The sequence below is a fragment of the Nicotiana tabacum genome, chromosome 7 (assembly GCF_000715075.1).
Source record: "Nicotiana tabacum cultivar K326 chromosome 7, ASM71507v2, whole genome shotgun sequence".
NCBI classification, from domain to species: domain Eukaryota; kingdom Viridiplantae; phylum Streptophyta; class Magnoliopsida; order Solanales; family Solanaceae; genus Nicotiana; species Nicotiana tabacum.
In genome coordinates, this window is record NC_134086.1 from 176,656,980 (window position 1) to 176,674,987 (window position 18,008).

General features: G+C 37.2%; 2 protein-coding genes across 2 annotated transcripts; one reads left to right on the forward strand and one right to left on the reverse strand.

The window, feature by feature from the left end:
* Positions 1 to 1,560: 1,560 nt before the first annotated feature.
* Positions 1,561 to 9,468, reverse strand: LOC107771715 (uncharacterized). The gene is made up of 6 exons (XM_075218194.1): positions 9,093 to 9,468; positions 7,794 to 7,993; positions 3,626 to 3,766; positions 3,412 to 3,492; positions 2,075 to 2,199; positions 1,561 to 1,961 (listed from the first exon to the last, which is right to left on the reverse strand). The coding sequence occupies exons 1-6, from the start codon at positions 9,313 to 9,315 to the stop codon at positions 1,913 to 1,915; spliced, it is 819 nt and encodes a 272-aa protein (XP_075074295.1). The 5' UTR covers positions 9,316 to 9,468; the 3' UTR covers positions 1,561 to 1,912.
* A 4,203-nt stretch (positions 9,469 to 13,671) lies between these two features.
* Positions 13,672 to 14,454, forward strand: LOC107771714 (uncharacterized). Its single transcript, XM_016591158.1, has one exon. The coding sequence runs from the start codon at positions 13,672 to 13,674 to the stop codon at positions 14,452 to 14,454; it is 783 nt and encodes a 260-aa protein (XP_016446644.1).
* The last annotated feature ends 3,554 nt before the right edge of the window (positions 14,455 to 18,008 follow it).

Genomic DNA, 18,008 nt, shown 5'->3' on the forward strand with positions numbered 1-18,008 from the left:
TTATAACAACTACTACCATGAATGCTACTTCCTTTTTTGTTGTGTAATGTGATTACTATTGAATGAGTTAAGACAACAGCTAGCATCTTGTTGCACTACAGCTATTTGTATTCTGGAACTCTCTTTTTCCAAAAGGATTACCACAAAAAATTATATTTAAATCTTAGCTCTTGGATTTGTAAAAAAAAAAAAAACATGTTGGACACTTGGAAACTTTCTAGACGCACGATTAATAAGAACATTGGAAGGCAACAAAAAAGTAAAAAAAGACAAAAATTAATGAAAGAGATTTTTACGTCAATAATACTCCTATCACTTTCATCTTCAAATCATGCACATACTTATCGTGTTAAAAAAAATCATGCACAAACTTAAGAATATTCGGAAAATACTTGAAATTGACTCAAGTGTTAGCCCACGAGTGGTAAAACAACAGTTTGTTTTATTTTTGGCATTTCACCAACGGGGAAGCTGATTACAATTATTTCAAGAAACTTCACAAGTTCATCATTTTACTTTAGTATTATTTAAGTGAAAGATTGTTATTAGATATTCTAACAAGTTCATTGAAAATACTTACTATAGTGTATTTAAGTCGAGAATTGTTTCAATGACTTTTCTTAGACGATGGTATCAAAGTGTACACTATCAGTTCATAGAAGCAGGCACCGTGGCCAGGGCGGAGCTAGAGCAGAACATACTGGTTCGGTCAAACCCAATAGCTTTTATTCAAGCCATGTATTGTCTTCAAAAAATTCATCGAATATATATAATTTATTAATTTAGAACCTATAACTTAAACAAATTAGATTCCCGAACCCCCATAAACTTCAAATTCTGACTCTGACCGTGCAAATGCAATGGTGGGAATACCAAACTTAACCTTGAATCAAGTGACCAGTGAGAGGAACCCAATTGTTCCACCTCAAGGATTATTTTAAACAAAGAAGGACAAGATATATTTCAAGAGAGACAGCTGGAAATTTTAAACAAAAAAGGATTATTTCAAACTTCTGATATGCTAAAAATACCAACCAAACACTCCCGAACGTTTACAATAAAATGAAGTGCGAGGCCCGCCTAGCAGTCAATGAAATGTGGAAAACTGTGCGAAACCAAAGTTACAAACAAAGACAGTGATTTATTCTCACATGCCTTTAGCCATAATAAGCAGAATTACTGTGCTGGTGGAAATAACAAATAACCGGTGAAATAATTGAAGCATGGGGAGACCAACTCATCAAAACAGGAAAAAAAACAAAAATAAAGGACCAAGAATCCAGAAGACCTAAAAGCAGATATACCTCTCATTTTCAACAAAAGCAGATGATTGCCTGAGGGGCCAATAGAAATGAAAGTTACATTATCTTTGTGGTGGAGTGAGTGGTAGATCCATTGTTGCATATCCATTCAGAAAAATTGTGTCACGAGTTCGTACAAATGAAAGCCTCCATGACTGGAAGGTACAAACTCTTAGCCCCTTGCAATACGACCATCCGGAAAGGGAAAGGGAGGAGGGGTGGGGTACATCCAGTTGTCCAACAAGCAGAGACAATTGTGTCGGAATCAGAATCATTAATCATTCATTGTGGTACATAAGTACAAAAATGAGTACATATCTGAAAGCCATATGATGTTAGTGCTAACTGTGCTAACAAAGTAAAGTAATCTAGCATTGAGAGAAAATCAACTGCTTAATTTTAGGACAATGCTAACTGCTAAAAAAGTAAAGTATAATCTAGGATTACCAGAAAATATTTTAGATAATACTAACTTCACAGACCACCGCACTCTTGATTTTACGCCTGGAGAGCCCTAGACCAGATTTTGACCTAGTAGAGAGACCAAAGATAAGCAAAAGGAGGCAACAAACGTATGTGAAATTTCTGTCCATGACTAGCACAATCATCAGTTACACTACTCCAGAAGGAAGGCGCATGACCAGCTGTCCACCGAAAACACTGCAATAAATTTAAAATGTGCGAGATGTTATAGTCAATACAGCTTTGTGAAAAGCAAATAAGGAGGAAATCCAGAGGATAAGAAACAAATTGACATGCAGAGCATTTTCAACCTTTTAACATAGTAGTAACAGAAGTCTGCTAAGATAAAGGTTTGAACAATTTCGGATATAAGAACCATTGAAGGCCATAGACCATGACCCAATGCAACCAGCAGATGACCGCGACTGTCCAAGACCTGACACAAAGCCAAGAAGAAATCAGAAGGTTATCACAGCTGTATAGCATGGGTGTACAAATGAATCTGTGAGACTAATAGCCTGTTTGGCCAAGCTTCTCAAAAGTATTTTTTTCTTCCTCTAATTAATTAGAGGTGTTTGACCAAACTTATTTGGGAAAAAAGTGTTTTTGGGAAGAAGCAGAAGCAGTTTCAGAGAAGTAGAAAAAAATAGCTTCTTTCCAAAAGCAGAAACAGTTTTGGCTTTTCTTCTTACCTAAAATACCCTTAACAAAATATAATATATACCAAAATAACTCTTAAACCTAATACTTAGGATATTAATTTATAAATATTTCTTCTTATTTTAGGAAACTTTCTAATATATAGTGACTTTAGGGGTGAATGCTTTTATATTTGTTGAAGGAATTTTAATATATTTAACTTATATTAAAAGAATTAAGTACTTTTTAATTTTATTTTCATATTTTACTTAAATAAAATGAATTATTTTTTTAATTATTGCATGTAATAACAAAATTTTGATATTATTTATTTACTTATAATATTAATTATTAAGTAAATCTATTCATGTCCTTATTCGTAATTTGACACTTAAAAACACTTTCTAAAAAGCTTGGCCAAACACAAATTATTTCTCAAAAGTGCTTTTCAGAGTGATTAGCCAAACACAAACTGATTCTCTCAAAAAATACTTTTTTCAAAAGCACTTCTCAAAATAAGCTGATTTCTCCAGCTTGGCCAAACAGGCTATAAGAGAACTTAAATACTCCTTAAATAGTAATAGCAAAGTTTATAATGCCAACAAGATCCTACCATGTGAATATATGACCAACCAATACATATTCCCGCATTGACAAATTATCATACATCAAACATCTTGATCAACCAATTGAAAAATAATTGAACATTCTTAATGAATTCCACACAACATAGTGAGAACTCGGTATGATAACAATGCAATTCTATGCCTGCTTAACTAAATATGTTCCATACAGTACCCCTAAGCTAAGCCAATTAGGCAGTTAATTTAAAATATATATATAAAATTAGAGTATCATATCAGCTAGTTAATTTTCTTCAGAGCAAACCATGCTGGGTAAAATCATAAAATGCAGCTCCATCCAGGAAATATGAATGACATTCAAATAAAGTTATCTGACAAGTTTTGATATCCAAATAATTCACGAACTGAGAGTTTGCAAATCAAACCTGGAGAACCCAGTGAGCACAGCTTAAGAACCTTGCAACACCCAATGCAAATACATAATGAGCTGTGAATGGTTCAACTATCTGTATACAAAACATCAAAGGACTTGTCAAAGGCAGTTGATTCTAGTTCCGCAACACAAAAATACTGACGGGGGTTGGGGGGGGGGGGGAGGGTGGAGATCTGCATTTCATAAATAATTACATGCAACTATACCTTAGTGTTTTGCATGACACGAAGTTGAGGTAGCACAGAAACTGCCTCCAAGTAAACACAGAAAGCCCAGAAGACTCTATTAACGAAGAGATGTGATGTAGATGGATGAATTAATAAAGCTAATGCAGCACAAGGGATCACCTGAAGAAAATTGAAAAAAAAAAAGGATATATGTGTTCTTCTCAAAAGAAAATAGAAAAAACTCTGCAGAGAGTGGCATTACAAGAGTCGTGCAAACAAAATTAATACAAAAACAAGGAGACGTAATGAAACCAGTGCTTGAATGAATATTATCAGACAATTTACAATCTTGAAATGAAGATAAAACTGAAAGCCACACAGACTCCTCTCAGAGTCCGCAGAAAATTATTTGCAAAACGATTCATAATACCCAATGCCAGAGATATATTGGTCTGAAGGGTAGCTTCTATAGCCATCGCAAGATAGAAGTCTATGGTCACTTCACTAACATGGCATTGCTAAGCTGACAAAATAATCCATGAATAAATTACTACTTCGAAATGCTTACTAGAAAATAGGTTGTACTCCCTCAATGCCACTTTATTTTACACCATTTGATTGGACACTGAATAGCTTTCAAATTTGACTTGTGTGTTATACAAGTAATAGTGGAAGAAAAATTATTATTTGAAAAACATGGCATCAAAGTTTGAAGTCTGAATCTTATAAATTACAAAAGTTGTATATAAAATAAGATTTTTGGTGGAATAGTGTCGAAACTTCAATAAATAGAAGAATACCATAAAAATGGGGCAGGGAGATTAGAAGATATGCTGGTATCAAATATCAACATTGGATAGCAGTTGAGGTTTGAGTGTGAGTTCAATAAACCCTTTAGCTTTCATCTATCAAAAGAGACATAAGATTAATAAATTTATGAAGTGGATGACTAAATTAGATAGTAAATAGAGCACTGCAGCTGGTAACAACTGAATGTGTTTTAGTTCTTAGGCTCCTGAAGGAAGAACTGTGTTTTGAACTTTTGGTTACTCTTATATTACTAACAAAGGTGCTTTATTACTGAATTTTAATTGCCGTACTGAAAGTAATAAATAAATAGAATAGAAGGAGAAGTTATAAGAAGATGATCAGCCCGTTCATTTTTGCCTTTACCTTCTTCTGTTGTGGGAGCAGAGGTTACTAGGAGGGGGCTATGCTATCTGTAACTTGAGATACACCCAATTGACTAAAATATTTCAATAGATTGTTTCTTCACACGAATTCCAAACACTGAGAACCATTTTAAGTACAAATTTGACATTAAATATGATAATAAGACAACAGAGTTCATATTTCTTTTTTTCTTCCAATAGATACAATAAAATTCTTTTTTCCTCTAATCTTCACGTCTAATCAAATTAGTTGAACAATTTTCATTATCTTAAGACCCCTAAAAGATACCGATCCGGATAACTTAATACAAATAAGTTTTGACATATATTCATGCTTAAGTGTATCTTGCCTAAGCAAGGACCTAATGTGAGCTAGTTCTTTGCTTCATATATGTCAAATATATTGAGAGTGAATGCACATTATGTTGAAATTAATCACATCTGATATGAAAATATCGTCGGATCCACACTATATGCAATTATGATGTTAAAATGAGCAAAATCTTTTTATTATATCCCGGAGTGTTTAGATGAAAACATAGTATAGCTTTGTTATTATAACAATAGTGGATTCCTATAAATTACATTAATTTTGAATAGACAGAAAGAGTGCCAAATATTACTAAACTCAAAATATGTAAAAGTTAATACTTACACATTTTTCTGATAAAATAGAAAGTGGGTCAAACAACTCTTAAAACGTCAACCTTTGATTTGTCAGAAAGTTTAAAGACACATCTAAATGTTATCCTTCATTACTTGAGAGTTGGGACAGTACATGTACAAGGAGAATAGCATAAAAGAGACAGTGCCCACGTCCTGGTAATCCTTTTAGACTTTGGCATTCTACAGTTTTCAATAACTATCCTGTCGTTTTCCAGCAACCAATTCATATCGAAAAACAGTGCAGAGGAGTGAGTAGAATAAAATATTCAGAGCAAAATAACCTTGCATCTATAACTTAATATCATTTTCATATAATGAGCTAATTGCTAAATATGACAAAGTAGTGCAAAAATCGCCAGCGACTTCTTAATTAAAAAAAATAAAAAAAAATAAAAAAATAAAAATCGAACATCAGAGTGAACCAGAAAGTCGAAGGACGGTGTCTATTTCAGACAACCAGTTCGGGTTCATGCCGGGGCGATCTACCACAGAAACTATCCACCTTATTAGGAGGATGGTGGAACAATACAGGGATAAGAAGAAGGATCTCCACATGGTGTTTATCGATCTAGAGAAAGCGTACGACAGAGTTCCTAGGGAGGTCTTATGGAGATGCTTAGAGGCTAAAGGGGTCCCAGTTGCCTACATTAGGGCGATTAAGGACATGTATGATGGAGCTAAGACTCGGGTTAGGACAACAGGAGGCGATTCAGATTATTTTCCGGTTATTACGGGGTTGCACCAAGGGTCTGCGTTCAGCCCTTTCCTATTTGCCCTGGTGATGGATGCTATAACGCATCATATTCAGGGGGAGGTGCCATGGTGCATGCTATTTGCTGATGACATAGTCCTAATCGACGAGACACGACGCGGCGTCAGCGAGAGGTTAGAGGTTTGGAGACATACCCTTGAGTCCAAAGGTTTCAGGTTGAGCAGGACGAAGACGGAATACCTTGAGTGCAAATTTGGGGCAGAGCCGACGGAAGCGGGAGTGGAAGTGAGGCTTGATTCTCAAGTCATCCCTAAGAGGGGTAGCTTCAGGTACCTGGGGTCGTTTATTCAGGGGTCCGGGGAGATCGACGAGGATGTCACACACCGTATAGGGGTGGGGTGGATGAAATGGAGGTTAGCGACGGGAGTCCTGTGTGACAAGAAAGTGCCTCTGTTACTGAAAGGTAAATTTTATAGGGCAGTGGTTAGGCCTGCTATGTTGTATGGGACCGAGTGTTGGCCGGTGAAGATCTCACACATCCAGAGGATGAAAGTTGCATAGATGAGGATGTTGAGGTGGATGTGCGGGCATACAAGGAAGGATAAGATTAGAAATGAAGATATTCGAGAGAAGGTGGGTGTGCCCCCCATGGAGGACAAGATGCGGGAAGCAAGACTCAGATGGTTCGGGCACATTCAGAGGAGGAACACTGATGCACCGGTGAGAAGGTGTGAACGACTGGCGGTGGTGGGTACAAGGAGAGGTAGAGGGAGACCTAAGAAGTATTGGGGAGAGGTGATCAGGCAGGATATGGCGCGACTTAGGGTTACTGAGGACATGGCCCTAAACAGGAATTGTGGAGATCGAGCATTAAGGTTGTAGGTTAGGGGAAATTTGTGATGTCTTTTTACAGCGCACTAGAGTGAGACTAGCCAGTTAGGAATTAGTCTTAGGATACTATTGATCAACTACTGATGATGGGCTTTATCTTCTGTGTATTAATATCTTACATATTCTCGTATTTCCTATATCTCTTATATTGCTGTTACTTTGTTTTTATGGTATTTATGTTATGTTATGGATTTTATGGTGTTTTATTATGAGTCTATTGATAGTACTAATATAGTGTTTCTTGTTGCCTCTTTGAGCCGAGGGTCTCCTGGAAACAGCCTCTCTGCCCCTCGGGGTAGAGGTAAGGTCTGCGTACATATTACCCTCCCCAGACCCCACTTGTGGGATTACACTGGGTTGTTGTTGTTGTTGTTGTTGTAGAGTGAACCAGAATCTACTTTTGTATGGCGAAAACAAAAGACACTAAATCATTTTTTGGAAATAGCATGGCAGGTGATCAGACCAAGAGCATGATACTGTTAGTTGTGCATACTAAACTTATACTTTTGAATTGCATGACTGGATGAGTAAGTTGTATGTCAGATTTTATCCACATCAAAAACTTGTTATTTGTCGAGATCTTTCTTTGTTTATATCTGTAAAACTGGAGTTTTCAACACTAGCACTCTAGCAGTTCCTGGTGAGAATTGTATCTTTCTTTGAGAGGAAGATGCCAAATTAGAAACTAGCCCCAATGACACAACTAAGTACAACTTAACAAGAAAATTGAGAAAAGGTATGCATGCATAAGGTGTTTGTGACTTACCACGTAATAGATTAAAAAATTGTCTTTGTCCTCCATGTAACTTGATTTAAGCTTAAAACGGATCATATAAATAACCCACAAGGTCGTAGCCAATGTAGCTAAATCAAGTAAAGTGTGGATATCATATTCCATGACAAAACTGCAATACAGTCTAACAGCCAAAAACATAGCAGTGAGCTCCTGCGATTTGAGTGAAAGCCCTGCAACAATATACGACAAAGTTATAAATTACTATTGTTGCTTATGGAATATGCAGTTAGAAAAAACTGAGGCAAAGAATTGACACAGAAATAAAAGGCATAGCTCCCAAAATAAATGTTTCATTTTCCACATCTAAAATCGAGAAAAAGATTCCTATTGCATGCATCTAAGGAAGAAAGAGGAAGATGAAAAGAAAAACTTAAAACCAAATTTAACAAATCCCATAAAAATGTGGAAAGCAGTAAACTAATACCAAAAGGTTCAATGTTAAACTATCTCCAGTCTGCCTTTCACTTCTACAGTCTCATATTTTTACTTGTTTCCAATTAACATTTTTTTTTCAAGAACTTTAAGCATGCGCATAAAATAGTTTAAGTCATGTTTATTAGTCCTCAGAGAAACCATAACCAGCACGAGCTCCAAAAAACCAAGCACGTGCTTTAGCTCTTATTCACCTGTCACCTCTCTGATTAAAAATTGTTAGCCATGAGAAAAGGACTGTTTTACATATCTGAAGATACTCCTTATGACTAATGTTTGTAAAGAAAAGGAAAAAACCCTAGCAAGTTAACATAGGTCTGTGTCACACTGCTTAATATTCCTCCTAGAAAACTGTTGCATCATAAATTTCATCAGTCGCATTCAATAATGGCAGCCCGACCCAAGAAGGATCACACAATCACCCAAAGGGTATTATGTACGCAAAACGCAATGACTGATTTCACAACTCAGAACCAGTGACGGCCAAGGTAACAACTTTACCGTACCTCGAGGCTACCCTTCATTTCATTCATAACATATTATAGATCAACAAAATCAACCCCCCCCCCCCCCAAACACCATCCCCCTCTTCAAATCCATTTTAAAAAATAAAAAAAACCGTTAATCTGAAATTGCACCTAGTGACGATCTGTTATCCAAACTATGAAGCAACAGACCTCTAGATTACTTCAATTTCTAATTCAAATCAACAAACAAAACCCTAGAGTTCATCAACAGCTCAACCAAAAAAGTTAGATCTTTCTAAATTCAGGCAAACGAAGCAATCTTTTGACAATTACACAATTCGTAAATAAAGGGAGGAAGGAATTTAATTACCGGCACAAGTTTTCTCTTTCATGAGCTTATAGATGAGAACTGAGATTCCAATGGAATGAACAGCCTCAGCGGCAACGAAGAGGTTATCGTGATCGTGAACGATGGCACGTAGGAGAACAAGCGCCGCCATGCCGGTGACGACCGCCAGAAAAGCCTTTACCTTTGGCGGTTGCCGGCGGACCCATGTCGACACGGCGTGGATCGGCCTCCGTGTCGTCCTCATGCTGCTTGTTTTGTTTTTCTCGATTTGAGGATGGATATGCCTAAAATTCGATAATGAAATTAAACTTTATGAATGAAATATACGAGGAGGTGAATATTGGTGAAAATACAATATGTTGCGAAAGAATTCATTAATTAGGAGGAGACGATCTTCTCGGACACTAACCTGTGTAATGTACTAGTATACCTTGTTCGGGGCTTCGGAAGAATAAAAATTAGGAGGGGATTTGAATTGACTTATTTTAAGTGTTTATTGGCTTTTAATTACTTTTTTAGTTTTTGTAGTGTTTCGTAATGATAAAAAGTACTTAGAAATACTTATATTTAGGCATGAAAGGTACAAAAATTAGTCAAAAGCCAAAAGTTGGATATTACTAACTTATGGTTTTTGACTTTACACTCTGTTTGGATCATTGTTAAACATCGTTTTATAATGTATAGTTTGGATAGAGTATATAATTTGCCATTGTTTAATATTATTTTTGTTGTTTGGTGTGATTGTATTGTACTATATTGTCACCGATAAATTTATTTAAATATTTCATTTATTTTAAATGTTAAATTTATCTAGAATTATTCTAAAAAATAATTTATGTAAAAAAAATTCTACTAATTTATCACTAATTATGTAGCTTGAAAACAATAGAAAAAACTGAAGAAAAAGGTTAACTATTATTAGCAACAAAAGAAAAAAATATATAATGATGGAAAAAGACAAGAAAATGAAAGGAGATCTGGACGAAAAAAATGGCACGAACCAATTCCGGAAAAGATGGACGAAGAGAAAGTTGGTTAATAGGTTGGAGATTTGAAGTTAATTTTTTTTTAAAAAAAAAAAAGAAGAAGAAGAAGAAGAAAATAAAGGGTAAAGTGGTATAATGGAGTAAAAAGTAAAGGCATAACTGGAAAGAAAAATAGGAAACAATCCCACCACATCAAATCGATTGTTTCATATAATGAGATTTTTTGTTGTTCCAGAACAATAAATTTAACAGTACAATACAATCAATTTTAAATAAACAATCAAAACAAATATTGTTTTAGAATACAGTACAATACAATAAATAACAACCATCCAAACAAGTTGTTAGCTATAAGCTATTTTTTAAAAGCCAATCCAAACACCCTCTAGGCTATGGGGAAGTAAAGAAAAAATATAGGCCAACTGAACAATAGCATGCATCACAAAAGGGGGGAAAGACACAATGGCATGTGGTGAAATTTTTATTGTGGTTTCTTGGTTATTGAACTACTAGTTAGGGATAACTCGTGCATAGCACGAATTCAATAACATTATGTTGTCGTTTGATATGATGTATTAGAGAGTAGTACATATTTTAGCTTTAGTATTATAATCCATTGTTTGATAGTAATTTTTCGATTTATGTATAACCAATATTTGTATTAGTTTACACCCTATTCAATACAATTTTTATACCTAACAACCATTGGATTAGCAATATCATAATTTTTCAGACATGAATAATCATGATATTTCACCAACATAGTTCACTGAAATTATAGGTAGCTCATAATTATATTTGTATCAAGTCATTGCATAGAACTGAGTCTAAGACTTGTGGCGCAACAAAGTTAATCATAAACCTATTGACTGAAACATATACATCAATAATAACAAACTTCATAATACAAATATTTTAAAATATTAATCACATAGTTTGAGAATTATATTTGAGATGATAAAACAGAAACATGTTACTTCCTCTTAATTTTTGCCAATATTAAAATCTTCTGTTTTAGTGGATATGCACTTCCAATTTTGACCAGGCTTGGCTTAAAATGTACATGAAAACTGACAATTACACTATGATTGAATACTTAAAGAATGATAATTGGCGGAATATGGTAATACAATAGATCAACAGAAAATTCGAAATATGTATCTTAAAATGCATAAAACGTGTATAGGCTAATTATTCGAATTATCGACTCAACAAAATATAGAAAGAAGGAAAAAAAAATTCATCATGAAGTTATGAATAAAACACACATGTCCAGATTATGGCATATATAACAATTATGTGATATATAAAGGTGGAAATATAATATACCAAACATGATTCTGAAATAAGAGAATGGGTGAAAAAAAGTTTGCAAAAGACTTTGTAACTAACTAGAGGAATGCAGTCATCGTCGATGTTAGAGTTTGATCCAAACTCTCCTTTTGTAAGCTATTTCTACATCACCAAATAGCAGAGATTGCATAGAGATGAAACGGTTAACATCTCTCAAAACACGCCGACTTTCTCTCTCTACTCTCACTCATGCCCTCGGCACATGTTAGCTAAACATAAACTGGTGTGTCTAGGGGCGCGAGGACGAGGAAGACCAAAAAAAGTACCCATAGTTTCATTTGGGAGCTCAATTGGAGCTCGAAATCAAGCTGACGGAACTCCTAAGGCAACAACAATGGCTTCCCCTGTGCAAATGGCTGAAGAGATTAGATCTGTGAAAATAGGATATACATCAAACCCTAGTGGGATTTCAAAGAAGCTGACCATAACTGAACCTCTGAAGAATACTATAAAGGAAATAACTGAGAGAAATACATAATCGAAGGCAGTGAAAATTAATGAAACAGTGACTTTAGAGTAGAAATCAACTTAACAAACAGCAGAGGCAGCAAAGTCGGTGGGTGCATGGACAAATATGTTCAAAAGAAATAGATCTGCAATAAATGGTATGACACTATCCTACATCCCACCACAAATTGTAAATGACCAAACCGTGGTGCAATTAGAAGCAGAAGAAGTCAAACCAGAGGAGAAAAAATGGAAGTGTGCTTTAATTGCCTACATCATAGGAGAGACACCAAGATATAATGCCATGAGCAGGTATATTAGTCAAAATTGGTTGAATATAGAAACACCAGATGTCTATTTGCATGTAGAGGGGTATTATATGATTCGATTCAACTCAATTACTGATATGCACATTGTTCCTTACGCTGGACCATACACCATCAGTATCCGTCCTATAATTTTGAAGCCTTGGACAATAGATTTTGATTTCAATAAAGAATTTACCACTGAAATCCCCTTATGGGTCAAATTCCCTAATCTTCCAATGAGTTGTTGGAGTATCAAATCCTTAAGTAGGATAGCAAGTGCTTTAGGAACCCCTTTGTTTGCAGATGAGTGTATCACAAAGTAAGCAAAGATATCCTTTGCAATAATGTTGGTGGAAGTAAACATCAGTCATCCACTTCCCTCTGAAGTTACAGTGGTCGATCCAAAAGGAAGACATTTTTAACAAGTTGTGACCTATGATTGGAAGTCTGAGTACTGTGGAATATGTCAATTAGTAGGTTATATTTGTCGTGAAAAGGATAAAAGGGATTTGCAACGGATCCCTCAACCCAAAAGAAAGAGGAATACTAAAGTTGTTACACAAGAATGGATGTATAAAGGACCTGTGCAAACACTTTCAACAGGTGGTGATCAAGCATAATCATTTGGTGAGGGCAAGCAACAGGGCCAACAACAGAAAAGTACTCCTCCTGTTAATATGGAAGAGAGACCAGAAAAGAGCAGAGGGAAAGCTTTGGAAGTAAGTCCAGAGTTCAATCTACAAAATTTTCCCATCAAATGCTTTGTTCCAACCAAGAATGGGTTTAATGTGCTACATGGAAGAAGCAGTGAAGTCCAAGGCCTACCCCTGGATAGAGGAAGGGGTTCCAAAACTATCTAATGAATTGGATATTTTGGAATGTTAGAGGAATGAATAAGAGGTATAAACAGAAGGAATTGGGGAATTACTTGAAAAACAAAAAAATAAGACTAGCAGGGCTTATAGAAACAAGAATAAAAGAGCACAATTCCATGAAGATTAGCAAAAAAATAGTTCCTAACTGGGAGATGTTTACTAACTACCAAACTGTAGCAAATGGAAGATTGTGGTTGGTCTGGGACCCACAGTGGTGTAAAATTAATCTGTTGAAAGTTGAAGCCCAAATTATATACTATGAGGTCATAAGCAAAGTAAGGGATCTGAATTGTTGCCTCACCATAGTATATGGCTTCAATACTATAGAGCACAGGAAAGCACTATGGGATAACTTGAGAGGAGCAGCAGTAGGTATCAACAAACCTTGGCTTGTGGTGGGAGACTTTAATGCAGTTATGTGCCAGAATGATCGACTATTTGGTAATCCAATTACATATACTGAAATTAAAGAGTATTTTGAATGCATGCATGAATTGCTCCTAACAGAAATACAATGTAGAGGAGACTACTATACCTGGTCCAATAAACAGCTAGGATCAGACAAAATTTATAGTAGATTGGATAGGGCTTTTGGAAATCATGAATGATGATGGCATGAGGGCACCTGATAATGGAGTATAATGTACCTTTCATATCAGATCATGCCTCTATGCTACTGACATTAGCTTCTTCTAGAAGTAATATCAAGGTACCTTTCAAATTTTTTAATGTGCGAGCCAATCATGAGGAATTTCTTAAGATAGTAGAGGAGATCTGGCAGCAGTCACATTCCACAGTCAAGATGAAGAACATTTGGGTGAAGCTGAAGTATCTTAGACCAGTTCTAAAGAGGCTAAATCATGAGGAGTGTAAGTTCATTAATCAGAAAATAGAAAAGGCCGGGCAAGAGCTAGTGATCACTCAAGAGAACATACACATGAAGGGTAATACTAAATTATTGGTAAAAGAAAGAGAGTTAATACAAAACTTAGAGAAATGGTCCATGGTTGAAGAAAGTGCTTTGCAGCAGAAGTCCAAGGCTAATTGGATTAAGCTAAGGGATTCCAATACCAAATTTTTTTCATCCCTGATCAAGGAGAGGACTCAAAGAAAGCAGATAATAGAACTTACATCACTCAACAACAAAAAGCTATCTGAGCCAAAGGAAATCAAAGAGGAAATAGTAAATTTTTACAAAGTCTTGATGGGATCTGCATCTCATACATTACCAGTAGTCAACAAGATCACTATGAGGAAAGGACCAACCATCTTACATCAGCAAAGAATAAGATTATGCGCAGAGGTAACTGAACAGGAGATCTATGAATGCTTATCCTCAATAGGAAATGATAAATCACCAGGTGTGGATGGATACTGTCACAACTTCTTTTTACTACCCCCGGAAGGAGAATAAGAGAGTTTTTTCCAATTTAAGTGACAATTGAAATGGAATTATTTTTAAAATTCAGAGTCGCTGATAACTAGGGATTTTGACGTGTTTCATGCTCTTTCTTGCTTACGCTTTGATTATAAATTCTTACAACATAGTCCCAAAAGGCTCATAAGTTATGCTTGATTGCAGGTTTGATCAACAAAGTGACGAGACATCAAAGATCGGCTCAAAAGGAGTAAAACCTGCCCAAGTACCAAAGACAAGACAACTCAGGATAAACATGCCAAGTGCAGCCGCACTACACTTTGTGCGGTCCGCACTAGGGAGATTCAGAGAGCTGGATTTGAAGGGATCAAAGCAGTGCGGCCGCAGTACATATTGTGTGGTCTGCACTGAAGACACCGCAGCCGCACTACCATTTTATGCGGTCCGCGGAAGCAAACTTCAGAGAGATGTCAAGTGCCAAGGTTCAAGCCTATGCGGTCCGCGGTCGTGTTTGTACGGACCGCAATAGACTCCTCCGCGGCCGCATTCCATTCTGTGCGATCCGTGGAACCTGGGTTCAGAGAGTTGATTTTTCAGAGTCAAGAGCATAGTGCGGCCGCACACCATTTCGTGTGGTCCGCACTGACCCCGCAGGGGCATTTTTGTCCAGTTTTTCCAGCTTAGTATAAATAGAACCTTTTTCCATTTTTAGGGTATCAGCTATTTTATGAACTGAGTTGCGCTTGTGAGAAAACCATCTGTAGCCATTTTGGGCATTTTAACTTAGTTTTAACGATAGAATCTCTGTATTTACTTTAGTGTTTAATTAATATGTCTTTATCTTCATCTATTTCTCTATTTTTCTCTTCAAGCATGAGTAACTAAACCCATTAGCTAGGGTTGTGGCGCAACTTTAGTGTGGGTAATTGATGAGTGTTGTGATTTAAGGCTAGATTGGCTATGTGTGTTTGTTATTTGGATCAATTTTATGGTTTAATTTATGAATTAGTGGTTGCAAATACTAGTTTGTGCTAAGTTGACTTGGGTTATTCTTGAGAAAGAGAGCCTAAGTCTCCAAAATTGACCTAACAAGGAATTGGGATGGACTCAAGAGATTTAATAGTCCCAATTAAAGGGTTAAACCTCGAAAAAGTAATTACCTGACTTGAACCCTAGTTGCCAAGCAAATTTGCCTACCCAATTGGTCTTGAGAAAGTCAATTGGAAATCACTCTCTCTACCAAGAGGTGTGAGAGTGGGTAAAATCATACAACGGTTATAGCATATTTTCCTAATCATGTCAATCGTGTCGTAGAAGCAATTTCCCTAATCACTACCGTAGTACCTTTTTATCCATTAGATACAAATTTTAGCAATTTTCGTTTAGCATAATCTAGTTGGTATTTGGGAAAGCATGCCATCTTCCGGTTGAGCTAGAGCACAAGGCCATGTGGGCTTTGAGAAAGTTGAATTTGGAATGGGATATTGCAGCTAATCTTCATGTTGAACAACTCAATGAACTTGATGAATTTAGATTCCATGCCTACTCCAGTTCGTCCTTGTATAAGGACAAGATGAAGTACCTTCATGAAAAATATGCTCGTGAAAAGGAGTTCAACGTAGGTGATTTAGTTCTCTTGTTCAACTCCCGGTTACGTCTATTTTCGGGAAAGCTCAAATCCAAATGGAGTGGACCGTTTGAAGTTGTGTTTGTGACCCCTTTTGGTGCTCTTGATTTGAGAAATAAAAATGGTGAAATCTTCAGAGTTAATGGGCACCGGGTCAAGCATTATCTTGGAAAAATTGATGACAGCTACGTGGTTGCACTTCTTCACTTCAAATGATTTGATGGTAACCTGCGTTGTGCCGCGACATTAAATTAGGTGCTTCTTGGGAGGGAACCCATGTCTTTTTCTTCTTGTCATTTTATTTGATTTTCTTTGTAGTATAGGATTGGTTTTTGGGCTAATTGGTTGTGAGATGTTGTAGGGTTATGTTGATGCAATGTAAGGCATGATGGACAAATGTGCAGGTCTCTGAAGTTTCCAGTGCGGCCGCAAAACATTCTGTGCATACTGCACTGGTGTGGGAAGATGAAGCTTCTCTGAATTTTTCCACCGCACCCGCACTACATTTGTGCGGTCCGCAGTGGACCTCTACGACTGCAGTCCGTTTTTGCGGACCGCAGAAGGATGCCTTCTCAAGCTTGTGCTAAACAAGGCAGTGCGGACCGCGGTCCATTTTGTGTGGTTCGCACTGGTAGGTGAGGCTGGGCCCCAGGGGCTTTTCTATAAATAGACCCTGAGGACCCCCTGTAACCTTTTTCGCAAATTTGAAACCTCTCAGAAATTAAACACTGTTCATTGTCTCACTTGCACATAATTACTTGTTGAAACTCATTTGATTCAATTTACCTCACAATATGGTACATTAATCTTCCTCTTTACTTGTTTAATTTTTTCACTTGCATTTAATTTTTATTTTTTCTTAATTTTTATTTCGTCCTTCTCCCGTAATGTCTTAATTTGTTAGGGTAGGGTAGTTAGATTTTTTATTTTTATCTACTTAGTTAGTGTACTGGACTGGGTAAACATGTAGGGACATAAATTAGGGATAAACTTGGACTTAAAAGCAAAATATGATGCCCTAACTCAGTGCCAAGTTTGGGCACGCAGTGAGAACCGCGGTCGCTTCAGTGCAGTCCTCGGTGCCCTAGTGCGGTCCGTGGTGCCCTAGTGCGGTCCGCAATACCACTTTGTGCGGACCGCACTGATGAACATCTGAAAGATAACTCTTGGGCAGTGCGGCCGCACTATACTTTGTGCGGTCCGCACTGGCCCAGTGCGGCCGCGGTACCATTTTGTGCGGGCCGCACTGCTCAGATTCAGAGGATGGGTAGTCTGAACCCCATCCCAGTGCGGACCGTAGTAGTTTTTGTGCAGACCGCACTGGCCCCTATGCGGCCACACTCCAGTTTGTGTGATCCGTACTGAGTAATCTCTGCAACATGTCTGCAACAATGGAAGTCTGTTCTGAAATTCTTTCTGCACCAAGTTTCTCACTGCTTCTATTGAGACTAACAATTTTATATGATTGTGTGTGCAGACCATGGTTAAACAAAGAGGCAAGGGATCAAAACAACCCGACAGAGGTGAATTTTCCTACGGTGGAAAACAGAAAATGGTCAAACTCACTCCCAAGCTAGGCAAAACATCAAGAACATGAGGAAGGCCATAAAAGCGGCTCAGTCCTAGAATACATCCCGTATCCGGAGAGGGCCAGACATAGAGACACCCCTCCCTCATCACTCACTGCCCAAGCACCAAGACATGTTTCTACTTAGTCGTCTGAGGGATCAACAGCCGGTAGTGGTGAATACTCTACCTCCCCCATAGTTTCATTATCCGGGAGGGTGCAAGCGTAGGTGAGGAGGAGGTACAGGGGGATAAGGAGGTAGCTGAGGGTGGTGAGCCTCAGGTTGGAGGCATTGCCCGAACTAGAAAGCTCGATGTTTGGGAGGATAGGTTTGTGAGCCAGGTGGCATACCACAAGTTTAGGGAGTGGTGGCCAGTGAAAAAATTGATACTGGAG